This window comes from Ceratotherium simum, chromosome 39, assembly GCF_057802395.1.
Source record: "Ceratotherium simum simum isolate JZ-2026a chromosome 39, ASM5780239v1, whole genome shotgun sequence".
Lineage (NCBI taxonomy): Eukaryota > Metazoa > Chordata > Mammalia > Perissodactyla > Rhinocerotidae > Ceratotherium > Ceratotherium simum.
The window spans coordinates 16,390,638-16,414,467 of record NC_141938.1 but is presented as its reverse complement, the minus strand read 5'-3'; the positions used below and the strand labels follow the sequence as shown (position 1 = coordinate 16,414,467).

At 62.5% G+C, this 23,830-nt stretch overlaps 2 protein-coding genes across 3 annotated transcripts; both read left to right on the top strand.

Moving 5' to 3' along the window:
* Positions 1 to 3,558: 3,558 nt before the first annotated feature.
* On the top strand, positions 3,559 to 13,086 carry CDC34 (cell division cycle 34, ubiquitin conjugating enzyme). 2 transcript variants are annotated; one of them, XM_004441382.3, is made up of 5 exons: positions 3,570 to 3,847; positions 7,693 to 7,779; positions 7,868 to 7,965; positions 8,709 to 8,843; positions 12,517 to 13,086. In XM_004441382.3, the coding sequence occupies exons 1-5, from the start codon at positions 3,671 to 3,673 to the stop codon at positions 12,722 to 12,724; spliced, it is 705 nt and encodes a 234-aa protein (XP_004441439.1). In that variant the 5' UTR covers positions 3,570 to 3,670; the 3' UTR covers positions 12,725 to 13,086. The 2 variants fall into 2 exon arrangements, with proteins under 2 accessions (XP_087282067.1, XP_004441439.1); XM_087425941.1 differs by lacking the exon at positions 8,709 to 8,843 and having other exon boundaries at positions 3,559 to 3,847.
* A 2,974-nt stretch (positions 13,087 to 16,060) lies between these two features.
* Positions 16,061 to 23,479, top strand: GZMM (granzyme M). Its single transcript, XM_004441381.3, has 5 exons — positions 16,061 to 16,481; positions 20,791 to 20,950; positions 21,836 to 21,971; positions 22,471 to 22,734; positions 23,166 to 23,479. The coding sequence occupies exons 1-5, from the start codon at positions 16,418 to 16,420 to the stop codon at positions 23,334 to 23,336; spliced, it is 795 nt and encodes a 264-aa protein (XP_004441438.1). The 5' UTR covers positions 16,061 to 16,417; the 3' UTR covers positions 23,337 to 23,479.
* Positions 23,480 to 23,830: the final 351 nt, after the last annotated feature.

Sequence of the window (23,830 nt, the reverse complement as noted above, 5' to 3'; positions counted from 1 at the left end):
CCCCACCAGCCAATAGGAGTGCTCCCGGCACCCTGGCCCCAGTGATTGGTTCAGGAACAGCATGTGACTCCCGGCTGGCCAATGAGACGCAGCCCTGGGATTTTTTTCTGGGGTGGCTGAGCTGGGAGGACCCGGGCCCGGATTCTGGAGCCATCTTGTCACCACGAGGCCTGCAAACGAAGCCAACACTCAGGAAAGCTGAGCCAGGAGACTTCCCAGCTACTTTTCTGGCCTCTGTCCCCTCACTCTGCCCCAGGCACGCTGGTCTCTAGCTGGTCCGGCTTGGCCCTGCCTCAGGGCCTTTGCACGTGCTGTTCCCTCTCCCTGTGACACTGTTCCTCCAGACCCACGTGGCTCACTTCCTCACTGCATTCTAGTTTCTGCTCAGATGCCACCTCCTGACCACCCACTCAAAATAACCCTCCTGTGCCACCCCCGTTGCTAACACCTACCATGCTGTATTTTTCTTCTTCATAGTAATTATTGCTATCAGAAATTGCTGTTTATTCATCAGCTTGTTTACGGCCTCCCCGAGGACAGGGATTTCTGCTCCTTTTGTTCACTGCTGTGTCCTCAGCGCCTAGATTTGTGCTTGGAAGGCCACGAGTGAGTGAATGACTTAATGGCTGAATCAATTTTCCAGAGGAGGAATCTGAAGCCCATAGAGATAAGTGTATTCAACTCCTATGGGTGTTGTCACAAGTCACCACAAAGTTAGTGACTTAAAGAACACGAGTTTACTATCACAGTTCTGGGGGCAGAGTCCTAAAATCCAGGTGTGGGCAGGGCTGGTTCCCTCTGGACGCTCCAGGGGAGAATCTGCTTGTTGCCTTTTCCAGCTTCTGGAGGCGTCACATCCTGGGCTCAAGGGCCCTTCCTCCATCTCCGAAGTGCATCTCTGCCGTCGTCCCATCGCCTGCTCCGCCTCTGACCCTCCCGCCTCCCGTGGCATTACACAGGTCCACTTGGATAACCAGGGTACTCTCACCATCTCGAGGTTCTTAATCTCATCTGCAAAGTTCCTTTAGCCATGTGAGGCAGCGTACCCACAGGCTCCAGGATTAGGACGTGGCGTCTGGGGGGCCCTTATTCTCCACCACCATAAGTAACAGATGGCGCAGCCAGGGAGAGGCAGAGCTGGCTTTGGGGCCGGTTCTGTAGCATCCAAAGCACACCGGCCCCGTAGCCTTTGTCTTCGACTCCACGTCCCTCTCCCCTCAAGGGGCCACATTCTCTCCTGTGCATCCCTTTTTACTTCACCCCCGCAGCCCCTCCGCCTCGTGAGATCATGTGTTTCTTCCCAACAGGCATAATTGCAGCAAAAACACTATCGTCTCTGTCTCTATAACATTCTCAGTATCTATGCCGAGAGCTTTTCAAATATTATTTCATGAAACCCATTTTACAGATAAACTGAGACTTGCTTTAGCATTTGAGGACCGTTTTCAAGGTCACAGCCGAACTCAGATTTGAATGCAGGCCTCTTCTGTGGCACATGGTGGAAGGCCCAACTCAAACTGGCTTCATAAGAAAAGAATTTATCAGCTTGCATCATTGGCACATTCAGTGGAGGTCAGGCATGGCTGGATCCAGGAGCACAAACAGGGTTATCAGCCTTTCTGGTCAGTCGAGTCAGCTTTCCTGAGTGTCAACTTTGCTCACAGGCCTTGTGGTGATGAGATGGCCCCATAACTCCAGGCCCAGGTCCTCCCAGCTCAGCCACCCCAGCTCGGTGTTCCCAGAAAAAGTCCCAGGGATGGCTGAGTCATGCTGTTACTGAACCAACCGCTGCAGCCAGGGGGCCTGGGGAACTCTGATCGGATGACCCATCCCTGCAGCCAGGCTTGGGGGTCAGTCCAATTCCAACCCTACAGACTAAGAGTGAGGTTCCCCCCCCAAGGGAAAACCGAGGTGCTGTGGCCAGAAAACAGGTAGGCAGAGACCCCAGATGTCCACCACCCCGGGGACGTTTCAGAGCCTGAGGAGCAGGCTTTCCTGGAGGACGAGGCCCCACGTGGGACCAGCTGGAGAGGCCATAAACCCGGTTTACATCTCCAGTTCCACCCCACCCACGCAACAACCCCCCTGGGATGTGCGGTGTTGTAGGAAAGATCTCAGGAAACCTCTCTGGAAGAGTCATGATTAATCATTATTATTCATCGACGAGCTGCCACATGCCAACGCTGTGACACTGGCGCCATGGGTGAGATGAGGGTCAGAGACACTTGAACACCTGGCAAAGGGCACACAGCCCACCTTACAGAGGACGGGCCGCTTCAGGTCCCTGGGGTACAGGGCAGAGGGCCAAGAGATGAGGCCCAGCGCCCCTTAATGCATCAGAAAGCCAGGGTCCCGGCCCTGGGCGGCCCTTGGAAGCTGCTGCTCTGCCCAGGGCTGGCTCAGACTCCTCCGTCCCTCCCACCGCTGACATTGTTTTCCTTCCCCCACACGGGGTCGCCTGGCTGTCCCCAGCTAGACGAGGCCAGGGGCCAGGCGTTGGGGCACCTGGGGGAGGGAGTCAGCTCAGCCCAGCCCAGGTGTCAGGTGTTGCAGCTGTTGGCTGCCCGGGACACCTGCCAGCACCAGGGCCACGCCCACCCTCCTGGGGAGCCGTCACCTGCAGATGGGAGGGATGGAGGCCAGGTGGCCACGCCCACCCTCCTGACCTAGAGTACTAGCGCGGTCGGGGGGGTGTCTGGGCCCACCCTCAGCCAGGTCAGAGCTCAGGCGGGTCCGGTGAAGCCCAGGGTCAGGGCTAGCTGGGGTCAAAGGTCAGCCTGAGATCAGGGCGCAGCCCGGGTCAGGCTCAGCCTGGGCGTTCGGCCGGGATGGGGGCTGAACGGACGCCGAACGGGGAGGAGGACTAATTTCCAGTTTCTCGGGGGAGCAGCGTCAATCTCCTGGGATTCCAGTTCGCGGGGTGAATCAAGCCGAGGGGTAACTTTGGGGTTTCCCCGCTGACCCTCGGGTCCCGCCGAGCTCCGCCCCTCCAAGGGGAAACCGAGGCACCGCCCGTGCAGGACGCCGTCTGCGGGCCGGGCCTCCCCGCACCGGCCCGGCTTCCTGTCTGCCCGCCCGGAGCGGCCGGCGGGGACCCACGGGGAAACTGAGGCTCGGGCAGCGGGGTCGGGCCGCCCCGGCCCTTCCCTCCGCCCCGCCCCGGCCGGCCCCGGCCTGCCCCGCCCCGCGTGGGGACGTCACAAAAAAGGCCCCCAAGGCCGGGCGGGCCGGGGGTCTCAGCCCAGCTCCGCCGCCTCCCCGCGCACAGGTCCGTAGTCGTCCGCCCGGGCAGCGGCGGCCTCCGGCGTCGGAAGCGCAAGGCGCCTGCGCACTCGGCCCCTGCTCCTGCGGCCGCTCTCGCGTGCACGGGGCGGGACTCCACTTCCCGGCGTGCCCCGCGAGTGGGCACGCAGGCGCGGTCGGGGCCTGGGTTGGCGGCGCGCAGGCGTGGTCGGGACCCGGCGGCGGGGACGCGCAGGCGCGGGCGGGCGCGGGGTCGCGCAGGCGCAGCGGGGCGGGGCGCGAGCCAAGGGAGCGCCGGGCGGCGGCGGCGCCAGAGCGGGTGGAGCGCTCGGGGGCCCCGGGCGGCGGCGGCGGAGAGGAGGAGGAAGGCGGCCCCGGCCCCGGCCCGTCCCGCGCCCCCGACGCGGCCCCGGGCCCGTCCGCCGCCATGGCCCGGCCGCTGGTGCCCAGCTCGCAGAAGGCGCTGCTGCTGGAGCTGAAGGGGCTGCAGGAGGAGCCGGTGGAGGGCTTCCGCGTGACGCTGGTGGACGAGGGCGACCTGTACAACTGGGAGGTGGCCATCTTCGGGCCGCCCAACACCTACTACGAGGGCGGCTACTTCAAGGTGCGCGGCCGCCGGACCCGGCCCCCCCTCCTGCCCCGGCCCCGGACCCTTCTCTCCCTTCCCCGGACCCTCCTGCCCCGGCCCCGGACCCTCTTTCTCGTTCCCCTGCCCCGGCCCCCGTCTCCTGGTCCTTCTCCTGCCCCTGCGCCTCCTCCCCCTGCCCCCTTCCTCTTCTGCCCTGGATCCTCCTCCCCCGACCCCAGATCCTCCTCCTCCCTGGCTCCGGACCCTTGTCCTCCTCCCTCGGCCCCAGTCCCCTGATGCCCCTGCCCCTCCTCCCCTGCCCCCTCCTCTTCTGCGCTGGTCGCTCCTCCCCTGCCCCCGACCCCCTGCCCCGACCCCGGATCCTTCTCCTCCTGCCCGGGTCCCGGACCCTCCTCCCCGGCCCCGGACCCTCTTCCTCCTTCCCCTTCCCCGGTCCCCTTCTCCTGCCCCGTTCCTCCTCCCCTGCCCCGGACCCTCCTCCCCCGACCCCGGATCCTCCTCCTCCCCGGCCCCGGTCCCCCTCTCCTACCCCCGTTCCTCCACCCCCAGGCTCCCTCGTGCTCCTGTCCCTCCTGCCCCTGCCCCCTCCTCTCCTGCCTTGGTCGCTCCTGTCCCTGCCCCCAATCCTCCTGCCCCGACCCCGGATCCTCCTCCTCCCCCCGCCCCAGCCCCTCTTCCTCCTCCCTCACCCCCAGATCCTCCTCACTTCCTCGGCCCTGGACCCCCTCTTCCCTGCTGTCGGGGCGACCCCCTCCTTCTCCCGCCCCAGACCCCTCCCTTTTCTCGGGACCGGACTGTCATCTTTCTCTTGAGGTGTCTCTCGGTGCCATCCCTCTTTCACCGGCCCCAGATTTCCTCCTCCCTTAGCCAGACCCCCCCACCTCAGCCAGACTCCCCTTTACCCAGCTGCATCGCGTCCTCCCTCCCTCTTTTGGCTGGACCTCCTCCTTCCTCAGCCGGACCCTCCTCCTTTCTCGGCCAGATTTCCTCCTCCCTTGGCAGGGCCCTCCCCACCTCAGTCAGGCTGGGGGACCCCTTGGTGTCCCCTGACGTCCGGCCCCAGGAGTCCCCGAGAACCGGGTTCCCTTGAAGGCAGCTTCAGGCCCCCAGAGAGGAGGCCGGAGCCCCCTGTTTGTTGGATGTGGGGTTTTGCTTCTCTTCTCGCTGGGAGGCTGGGCCCGGTGCCCCGTCTCTCCAACCTGGCTGGCCCTGCAGGGAGGGAAAGGGAGCCGTGGCCCACCCGGCCCTCAACTGCCCCCCTGGCCTGCCTGGAGGACAAAGGGAGCTCCCCAGAACCGGGAGCACTATTGGGGAGCACCAGCTTTGGGGAGGAAGGAGGGAGGGAGCGAGGCCAGCGTGGGGTGGCTGCTTGGCCACTTGCTCGAGTTCCAACAAAGGCCCAGATGGGCCTTGGCAGCAGGACATGCTTGGAGGGCGGCCCCCCTGGCTGAAAGCAGGGCCCAGGCCCTCTGCTTGATCACTGGCATTATATAACGTGTCTCTTTTGGGGAGGTGGAGGCCGTCCCTCCATCCTCCGCCCTGTGCCTGCACCCAGCGCAGAGCGCGCCCCCGGGCCCCAGCTCCTGCCAGCACCCCGATCCTGGCTGCTGAAGCTGCGCTCCTCTCGCCCTAACGGGCCTTTCTTGGCTTCCACAGAGCAGGTGGCTCCTTGGGGCCCGAGTCTCATACTCTGGGCCCTCTCTACTGTCCTCTGCGGTGTCTTAATTCCTAGGGGTTCCCTGTTGTTGGGAGCAGGGAGGCAAGTGCTTCCTAGGCAGGCTGTACTTCTGTCTGGAGTGAAAGGGGACTCGGGCCCAGATCTGGGCAGCGTTCTTGGTCTAATGGTCTGAGCCCAGCCATGGCCTTGGAGCGACCCCGCTCACGTGGAAGCACTCTGCTCTTTGAGCCTGAGGGACAACGCAGGGGTCTTAATGTGCGCAAGCTGGGGAGTGAGCCCTCAGCTCAGGAACCCCCTGTCACGGCTGGCCAGGAGCCCCACACGGCCCTGCCAGGTCCTGCCAGGTCCTGCTTGGCTGGAGGCCTGGGTGGGGAGCAGAAACCACAGCCCGGCCTGCTGCAGGGCGGGGCGGGTGCTGCTGGGTAGATGTCTATGTTTGCACTTTGGGCTAATGGAGCAGCCTGGTCTGCTGGCGTGATCCCTGAGTCGAGGTTCCCTCGTGCTGGGTGGGATGAGGGGACGAGTGAGGGCCGCCCTGGGCCAAATTCTGTGTCTGCCACCTGGTCTCCCCATGCAGGCAGCAGATTTGGTCACTGGTATAACCAGTGCCCTCCTCAGCCTCTCTTGTCTGCTTCGCTGGCTGTGAGGATGAGGGTTCAGAGCTGGGATAACGGGGTCACCCCCTGAGGCCAGGCCAGGTCTCCGAGCAAGGTTGCCTGTCTGGGAGGAGAGAACATGGGTCTCTGGCTATTGCCCAGTAAGTGGTTGCAAGGGGTTGTGGGTAGAACTGCCAGGTTAGCGACGGGAGTCATCCTGTTTCTCTAGAGAAGACTGGAGGCTTCATATCGTCTGCCGTAGGGTCTGTCCTCAGAGAAGCCGGCGTGAGACTCAGCATGGTTCTGCTGCCGACTGGGCCCTCCTGTCCACGTGCGGGTGTGTGGGGGTGGGGAAGACTCTCTTCGCAGGAGATGTGGAAATACGGGGAGTGGGAAGTGCCCGTGGGCCTCCATGGGTCACTTCCGCCTTCCTCTCGGCCAGGCCGGCTGCACCCACTTCTCCTTTGCAAGCCATAGACAGGCCCCTGGGAAATGCGGTGTGTGAGGGGGCTGCCGGGGAGACCTGGGTTCCAGAGCCCCTTCTGCACCTCGCTTGTCGTGTGTCCTTGGGCACAGTGGTTTCCATGTCTGAGCCTGTTTGCTCAGCGGTAAAGGCGTCTCTGGGTGCTTGAAGTGAGACGTGGTGGGAACAGTGGGTGCTCGGTGCAGGGATGCCTCGGCCAAGCTCGGGCGTCACCTGGAAACCAGTCCTGGGCTCGGGGCTGCAGGGTGGGTCCTGACACCGCATCCCAGGATTGCTTTGTGGCCTCAGCTTGCTCACCGAGGACACAGGGATGTCCCCCGAGGGCCCCGCCCGGGAGGGCGATGCTCCAGAGGTGGGCCTCCTGGTCCCCTAGAGCCCGGGCGGTGCCAGGATCCAGCCAGGCGTCCGGTGCCTGGACTGGGGCCTCAATGACAGACAGAGCCCCTTCCCCACTGAGGACCGGGCAGCTCCGTCACCGGCGGGCGGCCCTCCCCATCTGCCCGTGACTTTCCTCTCGGTCTCCTGACCCCCACATGGACACCTGCGGGCAGAGCGCCATCTGCCCCGCGCTGACTCATCTCCTCCCACGGGCCGGCCGCCGAGGTGTCGGGAGGGGTTGCTGAGTGAACATGTGGCTATTTTAGTCCTCCCTACAACCTGGAAACTGAGGCTCGGGAGTCCGGGCCGTGCTCGAGGCGCACAGCTCCCAGGGCCAGGGCCTCGAGCCAGACTGGTCTGCAGCTGCCTGCTGGCCTGGGGCCTGGAGCCAGGGCCCGGGCGCCCGTCTGTCCTTCGGCCTGGGCGCCAACGGCGGACCTGCTCTCTGGGCGGGTGCCCACACTCCCCGCGGTAGTGGAGGCTGTGGTCAGCCCAGTGACCCCAGAAAGCTGAGGCAGCTTGTCGTGCCCCAGACCCCAGGCCTGTGGGGACATGGGCAGCAGGCAGGGTCCGTCGTGCACACCCGCTGTCCTGGTGGGGTGTCCGTCCCAGGCTGACGTCCTGTTCCTGCGTTCCTGGGCGGAGTCCCCAAGCGGTGGCCTGAATTTGTGCTCGGGAATGGGGGCCAGGCAGCCTGGCTGAGCCCCTGCTCTCCCCAACACAGGCACGCCTCAAGTTCCCCATCGACTACCCTTACTCCCCGCCCGCCTTCCGGTTCCTGACCAAGATGTGGCACCCCAACATCTACGAGGTGAGCCTGTGCCTCCAGGTCTCTCTGTGATGGGGGCGTGGGGGGTGACGTGAAGGCGCTGAGCCCTCCCTCCCTCTGTCCCGCGCAGACGGGGGACGTGTGCATCTCCATTCTTCATCCCCCCATCGACGATCCCCAGAGTGGGGAGCTGCCCTCGGAGCGGTGGAACCCCACCCAGAACGTCAGGTGAGGCGGGGGGGACCCCCTTCCTGACCTCCTTGCTCCTGCGGGGCCTGGTCAGGCCCGGCCAGCCCTGGGGACGCACCCGTGTCGTCCTCGGGGCCATGGCTCCCGGCGGTGCTGCAGCTGCTGTCCAGGCTGGCCTCCCGCCGGGACATCGGGGTCCCTAGGGCTGGCTCTGCGGGCCTCCCCCCTCGTTCTCTGACACCCTGCCCCGTCCACCGTCGGGCACGGCCTTTGGGCATGCTGTGTCCACATCTGCCTACCCTGGGTCTTCCTTCGTGCTCAGCCCCCACCAGACCCAGCCCCCGCCACGTTGGGGGTGAGCTCCTCGCCCTGAGTGGACGGCCCCCTGTGGCCGAGTGGGCACCCTGCCTCCTGGCCTGCTCATCCTTATTCCAGCCCAAGCTATAGTGGGAGTTGGTGGCACGGAGGGAGCCGCTCCCCAGGCGGGACCCCTAGGGGATGGGGATGGAGGGAAGAAGGGGGTCCCGGCCTCAGCTGCCTGCACGTCTTGTCCCCGGAGCTGGGCGTGTGGCAGAGGACGGGAGGTGCCCGGTGGGTGGGGCGGGCCCAGTGCTCAGCCCCTGCTGTCCTGGGGAGCGGGGGTGCCGGGGGCCCTGGCCGGACGCCGGCTTCAGGACGTGTCCAGAAGCCCCCGTCACTCAGGCTGAGGGGCCGGGAATCCTGGCTCAGACTCCAGGCTGGACGCCCCCACGCCTGCCGCCGCTGACACCCTGCTCCCCCAGGACCATCCTCCTGAGCGTCATCTCCCTCCTCAACGAGCCCAACACCTTCTCTCCGGCCAACGTGGACGCCTCGGTGATGTACCGCAAGTGGAAGGAGAGCGAGGGCCGGGACCGCGAGTACACGGACATCGTCCGGTGAGGGCCGGCGGGCACGGGCCCAACGCGTGGGCGCTCTCTGGTCTCTCCTGCCCCTTGTTCCAGACAACGGGCGTCGCCTTCCCCGTTGCAGCGAGAGCTCCCACCGTCCCGGCTGTAGTTGGCGTGTTTGTGTGATGCAGACACGCGTGTGCGGGTCAGCGCACGTGGTGTGTGTCACATGTGTGCCAGGCACCCACTAACGCCCTGGCCTCCACACAGCTTCACAGGGTTCCCCACGGCCCCTTCGCCTGTGAGGGGAGCCCGCAGCTCCTGCCCTCCTCTGCGCCCCCGGCCCCACCTCGGGCAGCGCCTCTCAGGACAGAGGGGGGCCCCAGCGTGCATGTCTGCCAGCGCCTCTCAGGACAGAGGGGGGCTGGGTCTGCTGTCGGCGTTTTGGTGCCACCTGAGCCACGTCAGGGCCTGCGTGTGTCTATGTGTCTGTGGGTTCATGTGTGCGTGCGTGTCTCTCTGTCTCTGTCCCCCGACTTGGCTTCACACCCCTCCTCCCGGGGAAGGTGTTTCTTGAGTCACCGCGGCTGTGCTTCGCATAAGGTCTGGTCCCCACGTGACAGTTGTCTGTGGACCTCACTCCCCTCGGTGGGCGTGGATCCTGCAGTTGTTTCCAGAAGGCAGACAGTGGTCGTGGTGTCGGCACGTTTAGGGAACAGCCTTCTTTTCTGAGAAGTAGTTTTTCCTGGTACAAAAGCGGCAGGTCACTCGGGGATTTGGGGGACTTGACCCCAGTTGTTCTAGTTGTTTCCGGCATTTTCCTCGTGAACAAACAGGCGAAGGTCTTTGCCAAGGAGTCCTGTACGTCATGGGTTCTCAGGCCGCCACCTCCGGCTCGTCCCCTGCGCTCTGCGGGCTCTCGACGTCCACATCCGCGTCTCTCTCCAGTGCGGGGTTCACTGGCTCATTTCATGACAGACTTAACCCTTCATTAGGTTTTTCCCAAATATCCTGTTTCTCATCTACCTTCAATTAGAAAAATCAATAAGAAGCCAGACGCACATCTGTGAGGAGCCAGCCATGTGAGGCCCGCGTTTTACCAACAAGGGATGGACGGCACGTCCACGCTAGCGTCCACGCAAACGCCCAGGACACTTTGGTCCCCAGACACTGACAACAGCCCAGACGTTATCACGGGTGGAGGATGAGGAGCCGTGGCCTGTCCACGCCGTGGCCTGTCCATGCTGTGTCAGGGCATCAGTGGTGTTGGGAGTCGGATTGAAGAGGCACAGGGGAGCCTGTGGGGCCACCTCGTTTGTGGGGACAGTGCTCAGGGGTGTGCCCGGCGACAAGGCCACAGAGACAGACCCGAGCGGGAAGAGGGAGCCCATTGGTGAGCAGACACGATTTCAGTACAAACAGACAAGGAGAAAACCCCACAACCCTGACAGCTGATGAATGACACTTGTGTCTCCTTCCAGACGTCCACCCCACAACCTCCCTCCTGCCCCCAGTCACTCCCGCACCCCAACCCCTGACCTCACGTCTAGACACGCAGAGGACGGCCTCCAAGGCCACTGCTCTGACTCCCTCACCTTTGAGGCCCGTCCGTGGGGCCTGGCACACCCACACCGTCCTGTCACACACGGCCCGTGGCGGCAGTGAGCGTCACGTCCTGCAGCCGCACCAGTGCCCACCTCTCACGTGTGTGCACGTGGACAGATGTGTGTATGCAGACAGATGTGCACGTGTGGACAGAGGTGCACGTGTGGACAGGTACACGTGTGGACAGAGGTGCACGTGTGGACAGGTGTGTGCACGTGGACAGACATGGACACGTAGAGGTACACGTGTGGACAGACACGCACGTGTGGACAGACGTGCATGTCATGGACACGTGCACGCGTGGACAGAGGTGCGCACGTGGACAGAGGTATGCATGTGGACAGCCGTGCACACCCGTGGACATGCACACGTGGGCAGATGTGCTCATGCGTGGACAGACGTGCGCGTGTGGATAGAGGTGCATACACCTGGACAGAGGTGCGCATGTCGACAGATATGCACATGCAGACAGACATACGCAGAGGTGCACAGGTGGACAGAGGCGCACCCACGTGGACAGCCGTGCACATGCAGACAGACACATGCAGACAGATGTGCACGTGGACATGCACACACGTGGACAGCCATGCAGAGATGTGCACATGGAAAGAGGTCCTAACGGGGACAGAGGTGCGTGCATGTGGACAGACGTGCACACATGTGGACAGCCACGCACATGCAGACAGACACATGCAGACAGAGATGCGCACGGGGACAGAGGTGCACGCAGGTGGACAGAGGCGTGCACGTGGACGGAGATAAGCACGTGGACAGATGTGGGGCGTCTGTTAGGGGGTTGACGCGTCCCGTCTCGGGTCCTCCCTGTGCTCTGCGGGGTCCCGTCCTGTTTGCCTGTCTCCTCCTCCTGGTGGATCCCGTCAGTTCCCTTGTGCCCCCCCGCCCCATCTGCTGGTGTCCGCATGTCTTAGGGGAGCAGGGTTTCTGAGGGACCTTGGAGATGTCGTGCAGTAGCCCGTGTGCTCTGTACCCCACACGCCCCGAGCAGCCCCTTCCTCCTTTCTGCATCCCCACCGTCCCCCGTGCTGGGCCGTCACAGCTTTCTGTCTGTGGGGTCTGAGCGCTGTGGTGGGTGTCCCAGTGTCACCAGACCGGAGAGTCCGCTCGCTCAGGTTGTCGGTCAGCGTCAGAGAGAAATTCAGACGCTGGCACAGCGGTAACAGTGAGCAGAGATTGACTAGAGGAAGGGTCCTGCCCTGAGTCCTGGGTTAGTTTTGTTTTTATTTGGGCTGTTTGGAGGGAATTAGCGTTATCTGGTGATCCGTCAATAATGGTCTTTCCTCCACCCACACGTTAGGAGGGGAGTTCTCGACCTTCTCGGGGACCCTCTGGAACTGTCCTGGCAGTCATGCCCACAGAAGGGGGCTCGTGCGTGTGGAGTTCATGTGTAAATTAAGGAAAGGTCGGCGTCTTCTAGAGGCACAGAGCAGAAGGCTCTGCGTGTGCTGTCGGTGCACCCATCATCTTTATCCTTGTGGTCGAAGGTCTCGGACTCCGGTGGCGGCGCTGGGCAGGTTTCAGTCCCCCTTTGTCTGTATCCCGTGGGCTGCCAGCAAGAGGCTCCACCGATGCGGCGAGGTCTCCAGCCGTGACCCCCTCACGTCTGCCTCGCTGCCTGTCCTACCAAGAGGTGCTCTGCAGCCCTGGGGCGCTGCGTGGCATGGCCTCAGGGTCGGGGTGAGCACAGGCTGGGCACCCCAAGGGTCCTGCCGCGTGGCCCGCTCCCCATCCCAGCTCTTCCCACCCGCCTCCACGTGGTACCAAAATAAAACCCAGGCTATTTTTATGCCCGAGCCTCCCAGTGGGCTGGCTCACACGTGCCACATGGTGAGCATGACGGCTGCTCTCGGCCCATCTGCCCAGCTCACCGTGTCCCCGTGCCCTGCCGGGGTTAGAGCTTCCGTGTCTGTGGTCCACCCTCCGTGGCTTTGTTTCAGAGGTAGCTCCTGCCGGATGCTGGGGGTCGCGCTGCAGTAGCGGAGGTGGTGGGGGCGGGTGTCGCTGTGCCCCCCGTGGCCCATGCTGTGCTCCACGCCGGCCGTGGGTGCTGGCGGCCCGGCCCCTGGCGGTGACGCTGACGCCGGCCGTGTCTCCGCAGGAAGCAGGTCCTGGGGACCAAGGTGGACGCGGAGCGGGACGGCGTGAAGGTGCCCACCACGCTGGCCGAGTACTGCGTGAAGACGCGGGCGCCCGCGCCCGACGAGGGCTCGGACCTCTTCTACGATGACTACTACGAGGACGCCGAGGCCGAGGCCGACAGCTGCTTCGGGGACGACGAGGACGACTCGGGTGCCGAGGAGTCCTGACCCGCGTGCCGGCCGAATAAACGTCCAGGTGTTACCTCAGCGCCCGGCTGTGTGGCTCTGGCCGCCCGACGCCGAGACTACCTCACGGGCGGGGCCCGGCCCCCCAGCTCCGCGTGCGCCCTCGGGCCCGGCTTTGCCTCGGCGCCAGGAGCCCCGGGTGCCGGGAGCTGGGCGCCGGGCGGGGCGGGCGGGCGGGCCGGGGGCCGCGGGGCCCAAGGGACGGGACCCGGCCTTCCGCAGCTCCCGCCGGCTGGAGACGGGGGTCTGGGGCTCCCGGCCCGCGAGTGGATGGAGGGACTCGCGGTTGCCTCTTCTCTCTGGTTTGGTTTGTTTGGAATCTAAATAAAGTGACTTTACGAGAAGCTGGAGAATCCCTCTCCCTTTGCCCCCCAGAGGGCCACTCGCCACCTGGCACCTGGCCGGAGCCCGCGTGTGAGGCACCCGGGTCAGGCGGGCGCACGGCCGCCCCTCGTGTCTGGGGGGAGGGCCCAGCGGCCTGTGGGGTTCTTGAGGCCGAGCGTGCAGCCCCGTTCGGGCGGCTCCTCCTGCGGCCTGAGAGGCTGTACCCAGCGCGGCCGCAGGCCCACAAGCTGTGTGGTGGGGACTCCGTTGCCCAGGCCCCTGTTCCGTTTCCATGTCACGAGAAGCCCCGAGCGGCCTGGGTGCGGGGCCGGCCGCGTCGTCAGGAGGAAGCCTGGTGGCTCAGCCTGGGCCCATGCCTGCCTGACCCGTCTCTGCGGCCGGAGCCCGGACGCCCCCTCGCAGGGCAGACCCCACGGCGGTCTGCCCGCCCGCCGGCAGCCCTGGACGCCCCACGGGTCCGTGCGTTTCCCGACATGAGTGGTTCTCCTACATTCAAACGTGGAAGGTTTCACCCAGCCGTCTTAATTTCTGGCTTTTCTTAAAGCCCGAGAGCGGGCGGCACGGGGCAGCGAGGGCCCCTGGATGGGAGCCGTCCGCCCTCCTGGCTTCCCCCTCCGCCAGTTGGAGCAGAGCTGGCCTGCCCTGCCCTCCCTCCCGGCCTCAGCTGCCTCTGAGCCCCCCACATGGGACCAGCCACCCAGCCTTCGGAGCACCAGGGTGTCCCCAGGCCCCTGCGTGGGGGCCCCGGGTGAGGGACCCTCCCAGTGCTCGCGGGCGCCAGGCCAGACCGACCCCCGTTTCTCACCTGCGGGCGCCTCCCATTGCCCAGGCCGGGCCGCAAGGCTCCCCTCCTCCTCCTCCCCCTCCGCCAAGGGCAGCGAGGGGCGGGTGGCGCCCACGCCTGGGCTGCTCCATTCTGGGGCCGGGTCCCTGGCCCAGCAGGTGGTGGCCGTGGGAGGACAGGGCCACAGGCTGACCTGGCCACTGCCCGTGGTGCAGTTTACCTGGAACCGGCCCATTCACCTGTGTCCATGGCTCCCGAGCGGCAGCGTCATAGCAGAGGAACCGCTGCACAGAGTGGCCCAAAAAGCCGAAAACGTTTGCCGCCCGGCCGTTTACAGAAGAGTTTGCCCACCCCCACCCCGGGAGCATCGCGGCCCTGACTGCCACGTCCCAGAAGCTGCTGGCCGGCCCCGCCGCTCGGGAGCCGGGGGCCTCCTCCTCCACCGTTCCCGCCAGACAGACCTCCCCAAGCGGGTGACACGGGGCCACCCGTTCATCACGCTCGGCTTGCGTAGGGCGGCTCGTCCCCTCCGCCGTGAGACACTGCCCCTCTCCCATCCCCTCTCCCCTCAGACCGTCCCCCACACGCCCCCAAGGAGCTTCTGCTTCTGCACGCGGGTCTGAGGCCCCGGCTTCGAATCCCGTAACCTCCCTGCCGTGGACAAGTGGCCTCAACACTCAGAACCTCAGGGTTTTGAGCTCAAAGTGAGGATGGTAGTTAGGGTCGCCCTGTTAAGCTGAATTTCAGGGGAACAACACAGTTTTTACTATGAGGACATCTGTGTAATACCGGGGACATCCTTATACTGAGAAATTATCCATTGTCTGTCTGAAATTCAGCTCGAACCGGGCTCCCTGTTTCCAGCGGCTAAATCGGACCCCCGACGCTAATGGCACCCACCTCCCGGGTCCGTTAGGATTAAACAGGATAAGACATGCAAACAGGCTCCATAAATGCTGATTTTTCTTAAACTCATCCCCGGCCCCGCCACCCCACTGTGTGAAGACACAACTCCGGAACCTCACGTGCCTGACGCTGTCAGATGAGAGATGGGACGGTGACGTGCTCCCAGGGCCCCGGTGCGTGGAGGAATTCATTGCCTTTCCTGATCAATTTTTTCAGCCCCTTTTTCCTTTATCATGACCGTTTCAGTAGCAAAGGACACACACGACACCCAACTCAAACTGACTCAAGCAAAAAGGAATTTCATTGAAACCCCCCAACAAGGCGTGGGGTTTCAGGCATAGCTGGATCCAGGCGCTGGTTCTGTCCAGACTCTGTCTCCCCCTTGCTGTGGTCAGCAGAATAACAGCCCCAGAGACTGAGGGACGTGTCAGGCTTCTGACCTCCAGGAGGATGAGAGAGAAGTTTGTGTGGTTTCAGGCGGTGAAGATGTGGTGATTTGTTAGTTTGTTACAGCTGCAGGAGGAAACGCATAGGCCCCGAGCTCAGCTTTCTCTGCGTGGCCTCATTCTCGGGTGGACCCCTCTCGCCTTGGGACCACCCCAGGCTGACATCTTGCCAGCTCCCCGTACCGTGGAGAGTGAGGGCTGTTTCTGAGAAGTTGCAGTAGAAGAAATCCGGACCGCGGTCTTCCCTGAGCCGGCTTAGGGTGGTCCTCTGCGCTGAACCAGCCCTGCAGCCCGGGGATGGAGCTCTGACCGGGTCTGGGTCCCGGGGTGTGTGGGAGGCAGGACGGGAGCCCCAGGAAGCCTGCACACCTGTCCCCCCACGTCACTAGTCCATCACAGTCCTCCACACGGCAGAGCCAACTGCTCACAGCCCACGATCGTTCATACCATCTTTATTCATAACAACCAAAAACTAGGCACAGCTCACATATCCGTGGATGGATGATGGATACACGCAGTGGCTATCCACACGCTGGAATATTACTCAGCCATGAAAAGGAAGGACATTCTGACACCTGCTCCAACGTGGATGGACCTTGAGGACATGATGCTCAGTGACATGAGGCAGACACAGAAGGGCAGACACTGTGTGATCCTCTCACAGGAGGCCCCTGAGGAGTCACGTCCACAGAGACAGAAAGTAGACGGTGGGGCCAGGGGCTGGGCGGGGGATGGTGAGTCAGTGTTTCATTGGGACAGAGTTTCAGTTTGGGAGGATGAGAAAGTTCTGGAGGTGGATGGGGGGATGGTTGCACAACGGTGTGAATGTGCTTCATGCCACTGAGCTGTGCACTTCAAGTGGTTAAAATGGTGAATTTCATGTTATGTGTATTTTGCCATAAAAGAAAAACAGGGCAAAGAAAACACATTAAAACCACAAAAAAAACCCGTGTTTGCGATGGGGGTGAACGTGACAAGGTGCTAGATGATACGGGGGAATTTTTGTTCGTCTTTCTGGTGTGATAATGGTGGTGTGGTTTGGTCTTCAGAATCCACATCTTCCAGAAACACTTTCTGAGATGCTTATGGGTGAGATAAACTGGTCGGGGCAGGTGTGAATGTTGCCTCCCCCACAGGAAGGGGTGAGGCGAGGTGCTGGGGGCCAGGGCCTGCACTCCGCTGACTCCCGGCACCATGGAGGCCCCCTCGTCCCTGCTGCTGCTGCTGTTGCTGCCGGCCCTGGGGTCCCTGAGGGCAGGTGAGCGGGGGCTGGAGCGGGGGGGAAACTGAGGCCCAGGGGTCTGGCGCCCAGGGGTCCATGGGTGGGAGGCAGAGCCCCGGGCGTCAGAACAGAGGCTGGAAACAACCCCGCTGTCCCCAGAAGAGGACCGATGGGAGAGATGGCGGCTCCAGAAAGATGGGCGGTGAGAACGTTCTGGAACTGGATAGTGGGGATGGTTGCACAACTGTGAACGCATGGGAAGCTCTGGATGGTGGATGTTAGGGATGTGAGCTGTATCTCGTAGAGGTGTTACGATCTCGTATTTTTCTGAGGCACCTGAGAGTAAGCTGGGGACGCCCGGCCCCTCGCCCCTGAATGCCTGGGCGTTTTCTGCGACCACGGTGGGACTCAGCATCGCGCCCTAATCTGCAGACCTGTTCAAATCTGCCCGTTGTCCCGACGGCGTCCGTCGTGGGGGCAGAAATCCAGCTTCCCTTGGTCCCCTCCACTCTGGACGGTTTCTCTGTCCCCCCGGGTCCCGTGACGAGCATGGGCCTGTCTGCTGTGTCCCCAAGACCGGGTGCAGATTGTGGGTTTCCAGCAGGGACCACGGAGGGGGCTGTGCTCACCCCCTTCCTGTGCCAGCGCCTTCATCACTTGGTGAGGCCGACGTTCACCAGGTTTCTCCATGGTAAACCCTGTGCCGCTCACACCCCACCCCGAGCTGGGCTCGCGGGCCGTGAGGGGTGCAGGCCACGTGCCCCCCAGCAGCACCCGGAGGCAGGGCCTGTCCTGTACACGCAGACATACCCCCGAGTTGCAGAGCAGGAAACCACGGCCCGGCGAATGAGGCAGCCTGCCCAGGATGGCCCAGCGGGGAGGGGCAGGGCTGGAATTTGAGCCCCAGCGGGCTGCCCCCCCAAACCATGTGTGCTTGGCCAGGACTGGGCGCCGGGAAGCTTGAGATGGAAGGAGGTGAGTGAGTGGTGGGCATCCCGGAATTCTGGCCAGGCTGGAGGAGGATGGCTCTGTGATGACCTGGGGACCCAGCGGGATGGGCATCCAACCGGCCATCCCTCATCCTTTCTCTGTCCCTTCCTTCCTTCTTTCTTTTCTTTTTTCCATCCGTTTATCATCCAACCATCCATCCATCATCCACCCATTCATCATCCATCATCCACCCATCCATCATCCATCACCCATCATCCATCCATCCATCATCCATCATCCATCCATCATCCATCATCCATCCATCATCCATCATCCATCATCCATCATCCATCCATCATCCATCATCCATTCACCCATCATCCATCATCCATCCACCCATCCATCATCCATCCTCCACCCGCCCATCCATCATCCATCACCCATCATCCATCCATCCATCATCCATCATCCATCCATCATCCATCATCCATCCATCATCCATCATCCATCATCCATCATCCATCATCCATCCATCATCCATCATCCATTCACCCATCATCCATCATCCATCCACCCATCCATCATCCATCATCCAACCGCCCATCCATCATCCATCATCCATCATTCATCCACCCATCCACCCATCCATCATCCATCCACCCATCATCCATCATCCATTATCCATCCATCATCCATCATCCATCATCCATCATCCATCCACCCATCCATCATCCATCCATCCATCATCCATCATCCATCCACCCATCCACCCATCCATCATCCATCCACCCATCCGTCCATCCATCCATTTATCATCCAACCATCCATCCATCATCCATCATCCATCCATCTATCATCCATCATTCATCATCCATCCATCATCCATCATCCATCCACCCATCCATCATCCATCCACCACCCACCCACCCATCCATCCATCCATCATCCATCCACCCATCCACCCATCCATCATCCATTATCCATCCATCATCCATCATCCATCATCCATCATCCATCCACCCATCCACCCATCCATCATCCATCCATCCATCATCCATCATCCAACCACCCATCCATCATCCATCCATCCATCATCCATCATCCAACCATCCACCCATCATCCATCCATCCATCATCCATCATCCATCATCCATCCACCCATCCACCCATCCATCATCCATCCACCCATCCGTCCATCCATCCATCCACCCATCCATCCATCATCCATCCACCCATCCATCATCCATCATCCATTATCCATCCATCATCCATCATCCATCATCCATCCACCCATCCACCCATCCATCAGCCATCCATCCATCATCCATCATCCACCCACCCATCCATCATCCACCTATCCATCATCCATCATCCAACCATCCATCCATCATCCAACCATCCATCATCCATCATCCATCATCCATCCACCCATCCACCCATCCATCATCCATCCACCCATCCATCATCCATCATCCATCCATCCACCCATCATCCATCCACCCATCCACCCATCCATCATCCATCCATCCATCATCCATCATCTATCCACCCATCCACCCATCCATCATCCATCCACCCATCCGCCCACCCATCCATCCATCCACCCATCCATCCATCCATCCATCATCCATCCACCCATCCATCATCCATCATCCATCCATCATCCAACCATCCATCCATCATCCATCCACCCATCCACCCATCCACCATCCATCCACCCACCCATCCATCCATCCATCCATCCATCCACCCATCCATCCATCCATCATCCATCCACCCATCCATCATCCATCATCCATCATCCATCCATCATCTATCATCCATCCACCCATCCATCCATCCATCCATCATCCATCCACCCATCCATCCATCCATTGATCCATCCATCCTTTCATGCATGCACCCATCCATCCATCCTTCCATCCATCATCTATCCATCCATTCATCTCTCCGTCATCCCTCCATCCATTATCCATCCATTCATCATCCATCCTTTCATCCACTCATCAGTATTTGCTGAGCACATAGTTTCCTAGACCTGCTGTAAACAAGACAGGCACAGGGCCTGCCCTCACATCGCTTGTAGCCTAGTGGGGCTAGACGGGCACTGAGCAAGACTGTGTGTGGTACAGCATCAGGGAGGGGTGAGTCCTGGGAAGAGAACAGAGCAGAGAAGGGTTGTATTAAGGAGGTTGGGGAGAGGTCTTTGAGGAGACGACTTTGGAGCAGATACCCTGTGAGGAAGCAGACTTGGGAATGTCTGGGGAAAGGCACTCCTTTGCACTGCTGGAACAGCACGTGCAAAGGCCCTGAGGTGGGAATGAGGGCAGCGCCCTGGAGGAACAGCAGGGAGGCCCGGTGGCTGGAGTGGAGTGAGGGGGAGTGCAAAGGAGGCAGGGCCAGCTGACGTGAGTCTTCTGGGTTGTGGGGAGTGTGGGTGCTTAAAGCATGATGGGGGATTGTAGGAAGATTTTGAGCTGATTTACATTTAAAAACATCAATCCTTTTAAATTCATGATTGGTTTTAAAACATATTAAGATATAATTCACATGCTATACAATTTACCTATTTACAGTGTACAGGTCAGAGAATTTTAGTAAATTCAGAGTTGTGCAACCATTACCATAGTCTAATTCCAGAACATTCCATCCCCACAAATGAACCCCTATTCCGTGCCCCAGCCCCTGGCAACCACGAACCCACTGTCTGTGGATGTGCCTATTCTGGACATTTCACATCAATGGACTCACATACCATGTGTCCTGTGTCTGGTTCTCATTGAGCATCGTGTGTTTGAGGTCCATCCACGGTGTGGCTGTGTTGGGGCTTCACTCCTTTTCATGGCTGCATCATATTCCAGTGTGTGGGTGGAATTGTGTGTGTCCAGTCATCCACTGATGGACATTTGAGCTCTTTCCATTCTTTGTCTCTCGTGAATCGTGCTGCCGTGGACGTGCGTGCACAGGTTCCGTGTGGACGTGTGTTTTCATTTCTCGTGGAGGGGAATCACTGGGTCGGGGGGTAACCCTGTTCACCTCTGAGGAACTGCCAGACCGTTTGCACAGCAGCTGCACCATCTCACATCCCCGCCTGGCGGGTACAGGGGTCCAGTCTCTCCTCTTCAACCAGCTCCTCTGGCAGCAGGGTAGAGGCTGTGCTGTGGTGTCCGGGGGAGGCCCGGTGGGGCCCAGAAGCAAGGGATGGGGGTAGATGTGGGATGGTCACCTGCTGGTGACCGGGATGTGAGGGTGAGGGATGTGGAGGGACTGGGACCGCCCCACCTGTCAACCTGCCCGTCTCGGGGAACAGAAGGGCCTGTGTCAGGGTGGTCAGTCTATCCAGGAGCTGGGGAAGGAGGGTCACAGCCGGGGTGGGGCAGCAGCCCTAACGTGGCACTCTCTGTCCCCTCACCAGGAGGCAACGCGTCTGAGACCCGCATCATCGGGGGTCGTGAGGCAGCTCCCCACTCCCGCCCGTACATGGTCTCGCTGCAGCAGGCGGGCACCCACCTGTGTGGGGGTGTCCTCGTGCACCCGAAGTGGGTGTTGACAGCTGCCCACTGCCTGATCCAGCCGTGAGTGACTCTGCCTCGCCGCACCCCCTCTGTCACCCCAGGCGTCCCTGAATCTATCCCTCGGTCCCCCATTCTCACCAGGGGGTGGGTCCTGGCAGATTTAAGCCAATCGTAGGGTTGTGGGGGGGTCCCCTTCACTCTCGGGTGATTGCTGAACCATGCGTATGTGACATTATGGATTCCCGGGGAAGGTTTACTCGCTACAAAGTTTACTCTGGATTGGCCAGTAATAAAGATCCCAGATCAAAGTGGCGGAGGTAACCGAAGAGGATCTGTTGGCTCATGTAACTGAAAAGTCTAGGGGGCTATAAGCTTCAGGCAGGGCTTGATCCAGGTGCTCACATGAGGCCCTCAAGAGCCTGTCTGTCTCTGAGCTCTGCTGTCTTGCCCCTTGGCGGCATTATCAGGAAGGCTGTCTCACCTGGTGGCAAGGATGGGCCCTCAAGTCCTGGGGGAAGAGCTGGCTTCTCTATAGTTTGGGCAAAGTTATGAGGACAGGTACTGATGGGCCCAGCCTAGGTGGTGTGCCAGCCTCTGAACAAATCGCTGTGGTTGAGGCATAACATACGCACGGGGTGAGGCTGGAGCCCCCCTGAGGGGAGCCCCAGGCTGGGGGGTCCACATTTTTGGACACACACAGCCCCCTCCCCTCGCCAGGGCTGGGCTGGCGTCTGGGGCAGGAGTGAGAGCAGGGACAGCTTCCCGGAGGAGGCGGACAGAGAAGGAGCAGGGGGAGGACCGCCCACGGAGAGGCCGGGGGAGGGCCGCGGGGGAGGGGGGGGGACAGCGAGCGAGGGGCCTGGAATGCAGCTGACCGGGGGGCGGGCGGGGGCGCGGGGGGTCCCCGGGCTGCGGGCCGCCCACGCCCGACCCTGCCGCCCGCAGGATGGCGCGGCTGAGGCTGGTGCTCGGGCTCCACGCGCTCGGACAGCCCGGCCTCACCGGCCGCATCAGGACGGTGGTCCGGCACCCCGACTACCAGCCGCCGCCCCATCTTCGGAACGACCTCGCGCTGCTCCAGGTTGGGGGTGCGGGGGCGGGAGGAAGGGCAGCTCGACCCCAGGCCGCCCCCCGCGTCCCCGTCACCACCCCCCACCGCCCCCTCCCACCGCCGCTCCCCCACCCCCTCTTCCGCCCTGTCCCCACCCCCACCGCCGCTCCCCTACCGCCCCCACCCCGCCGCCTCTCCCCAATCCTTCTTCCGCCGCCCCCACCGCCCCTCCCCTCCACACCCCCACCGCCCCTCCTCCACACCCCCACCAGCCCCTCCCCACCCCCCACCCCACCGCCGCTCCCCACCGCCCCTCCCTCCACCCTCCCCACCCGATCCCGATGCCCACCTTCACCGCCCCTCCCCACCCCCACGACCCCTCCCCGCCCCCAACGCCCCTTCCCAGCCCCACCGCCCCCCTCCCCCACTCTCCCCTCCCTACTGTCCTCTGGGCCGCCCCCTCCTGTCCCCCACTGCCTCCCCTCCCCCACCGCCCCGCCCCCCCTCACCGCCCCCTCGCCCCCTGCAGCTGGACGGGAAGGTGAGGCGCAGCAAGACCATCCAGCCCCTGGCCTTGCCCCGAGGGCGCCACGTGGTGGCAGCCGGGGCTCAGTGCAGCTTGGCCGGCTGGGGGCTGACCCAGCAGGGTGGGCATCTGGCCCGGGCGCTGCGGGAGCTGGACCTGCGTGTGCTGGACGCCCGGATGTGCAACAACAGTCGCTTCTGGGACGGTAACGTCACCCCCTGGATGCTCTGCCTGCAGGCCCCCGCCAAGGACCAGGCCCCCTGCAAGGTGACAGCGGGGGTGGGGGGTCAGCCTCTGGCCGGGCCCAGCTCTCTCGGTTCTCCGGCGGGCGGGGAGGGGGTCGCGGAGGTTGGTACCAGCATCAGCCCACTTCTCAGACACAGAAACTGAGGCACAGAGAGGTTAAGTGACTCGCCCACGGTCACACAGTCGGGGAGCGAGCCGCGCAGCTGGGGTTTGATCTCCAGCCCCAGAGATAATCAGGGCATAGACACAGCAAGTGCAAAGAGCCTGGGGTGGGAGGAAGGAGCAGAGAGTGTTAAAAGGACAGGAGGGAGGAAGGGAATTGAAGGAGAGGGAGGGTGATGTGGGATGAGGCCCTATAACCCCTGTGGGGGGAGGAATCAGTCCCCCGCCCCAGAATCATTGCGCCCCCTCCCACGGGCACAGGGAGTGACCTTGCCCTGTGGCCTCCGCAGGGGGACTCGGGCGGGCCCGTGGTGTGCAAGGGCCGGGTGGCAGGGATCCTGTCCTTCAGCTCCAAGGCCTGCACGGACGTCTTCAAACCTCCGGTGGCCACCGCCGTGGCCCCCTACATGCCCTGGATCCGGAAGGTCCTCAGCCGCCATCGGTCCCCGCCGCAGGCCTGATGCACCAGGGGGACCGCGTCCCCGTGGCGGGGCCCGTTCCCTGCGGGGCTGTGGGAGGGCTGGAAGGGGACCGCCCCGTCTCAGAGGAACAATAAATTGTCACCGGGAAACCGCGGAGCTGCCTGGACTCTGAGCCCACCCCTGCCCCGCGCTGGCCGAGTGGCCTCAGTTGCCCTGCTTGGGAAGCAGAGGTTGCACGACTGAGGCCGCTCCGGGGCCAGCAGCGGCTCCAGGGCGGGGACACCAGAGGGGACACCAGGGGGCGGCATTGACCACGCTGGAGCGGCAGCGGGAGCCTGGCGGGCAGGGGGCGGGCGGGGCCATGCTCGTCCGGCCCACAGTGAGGCCGGTGTATGGGCGCTGGACCCAGAGCGGGTGGGGAGACGGGAACAGAAACATCCAGAATCTTCTTCTCTCTCTTGTTGTTTGGCAACATCTTTATAGAGGTGTAAGTCACACGCCACGTACCTCACCCTTCTGAAGTGTATGAATCA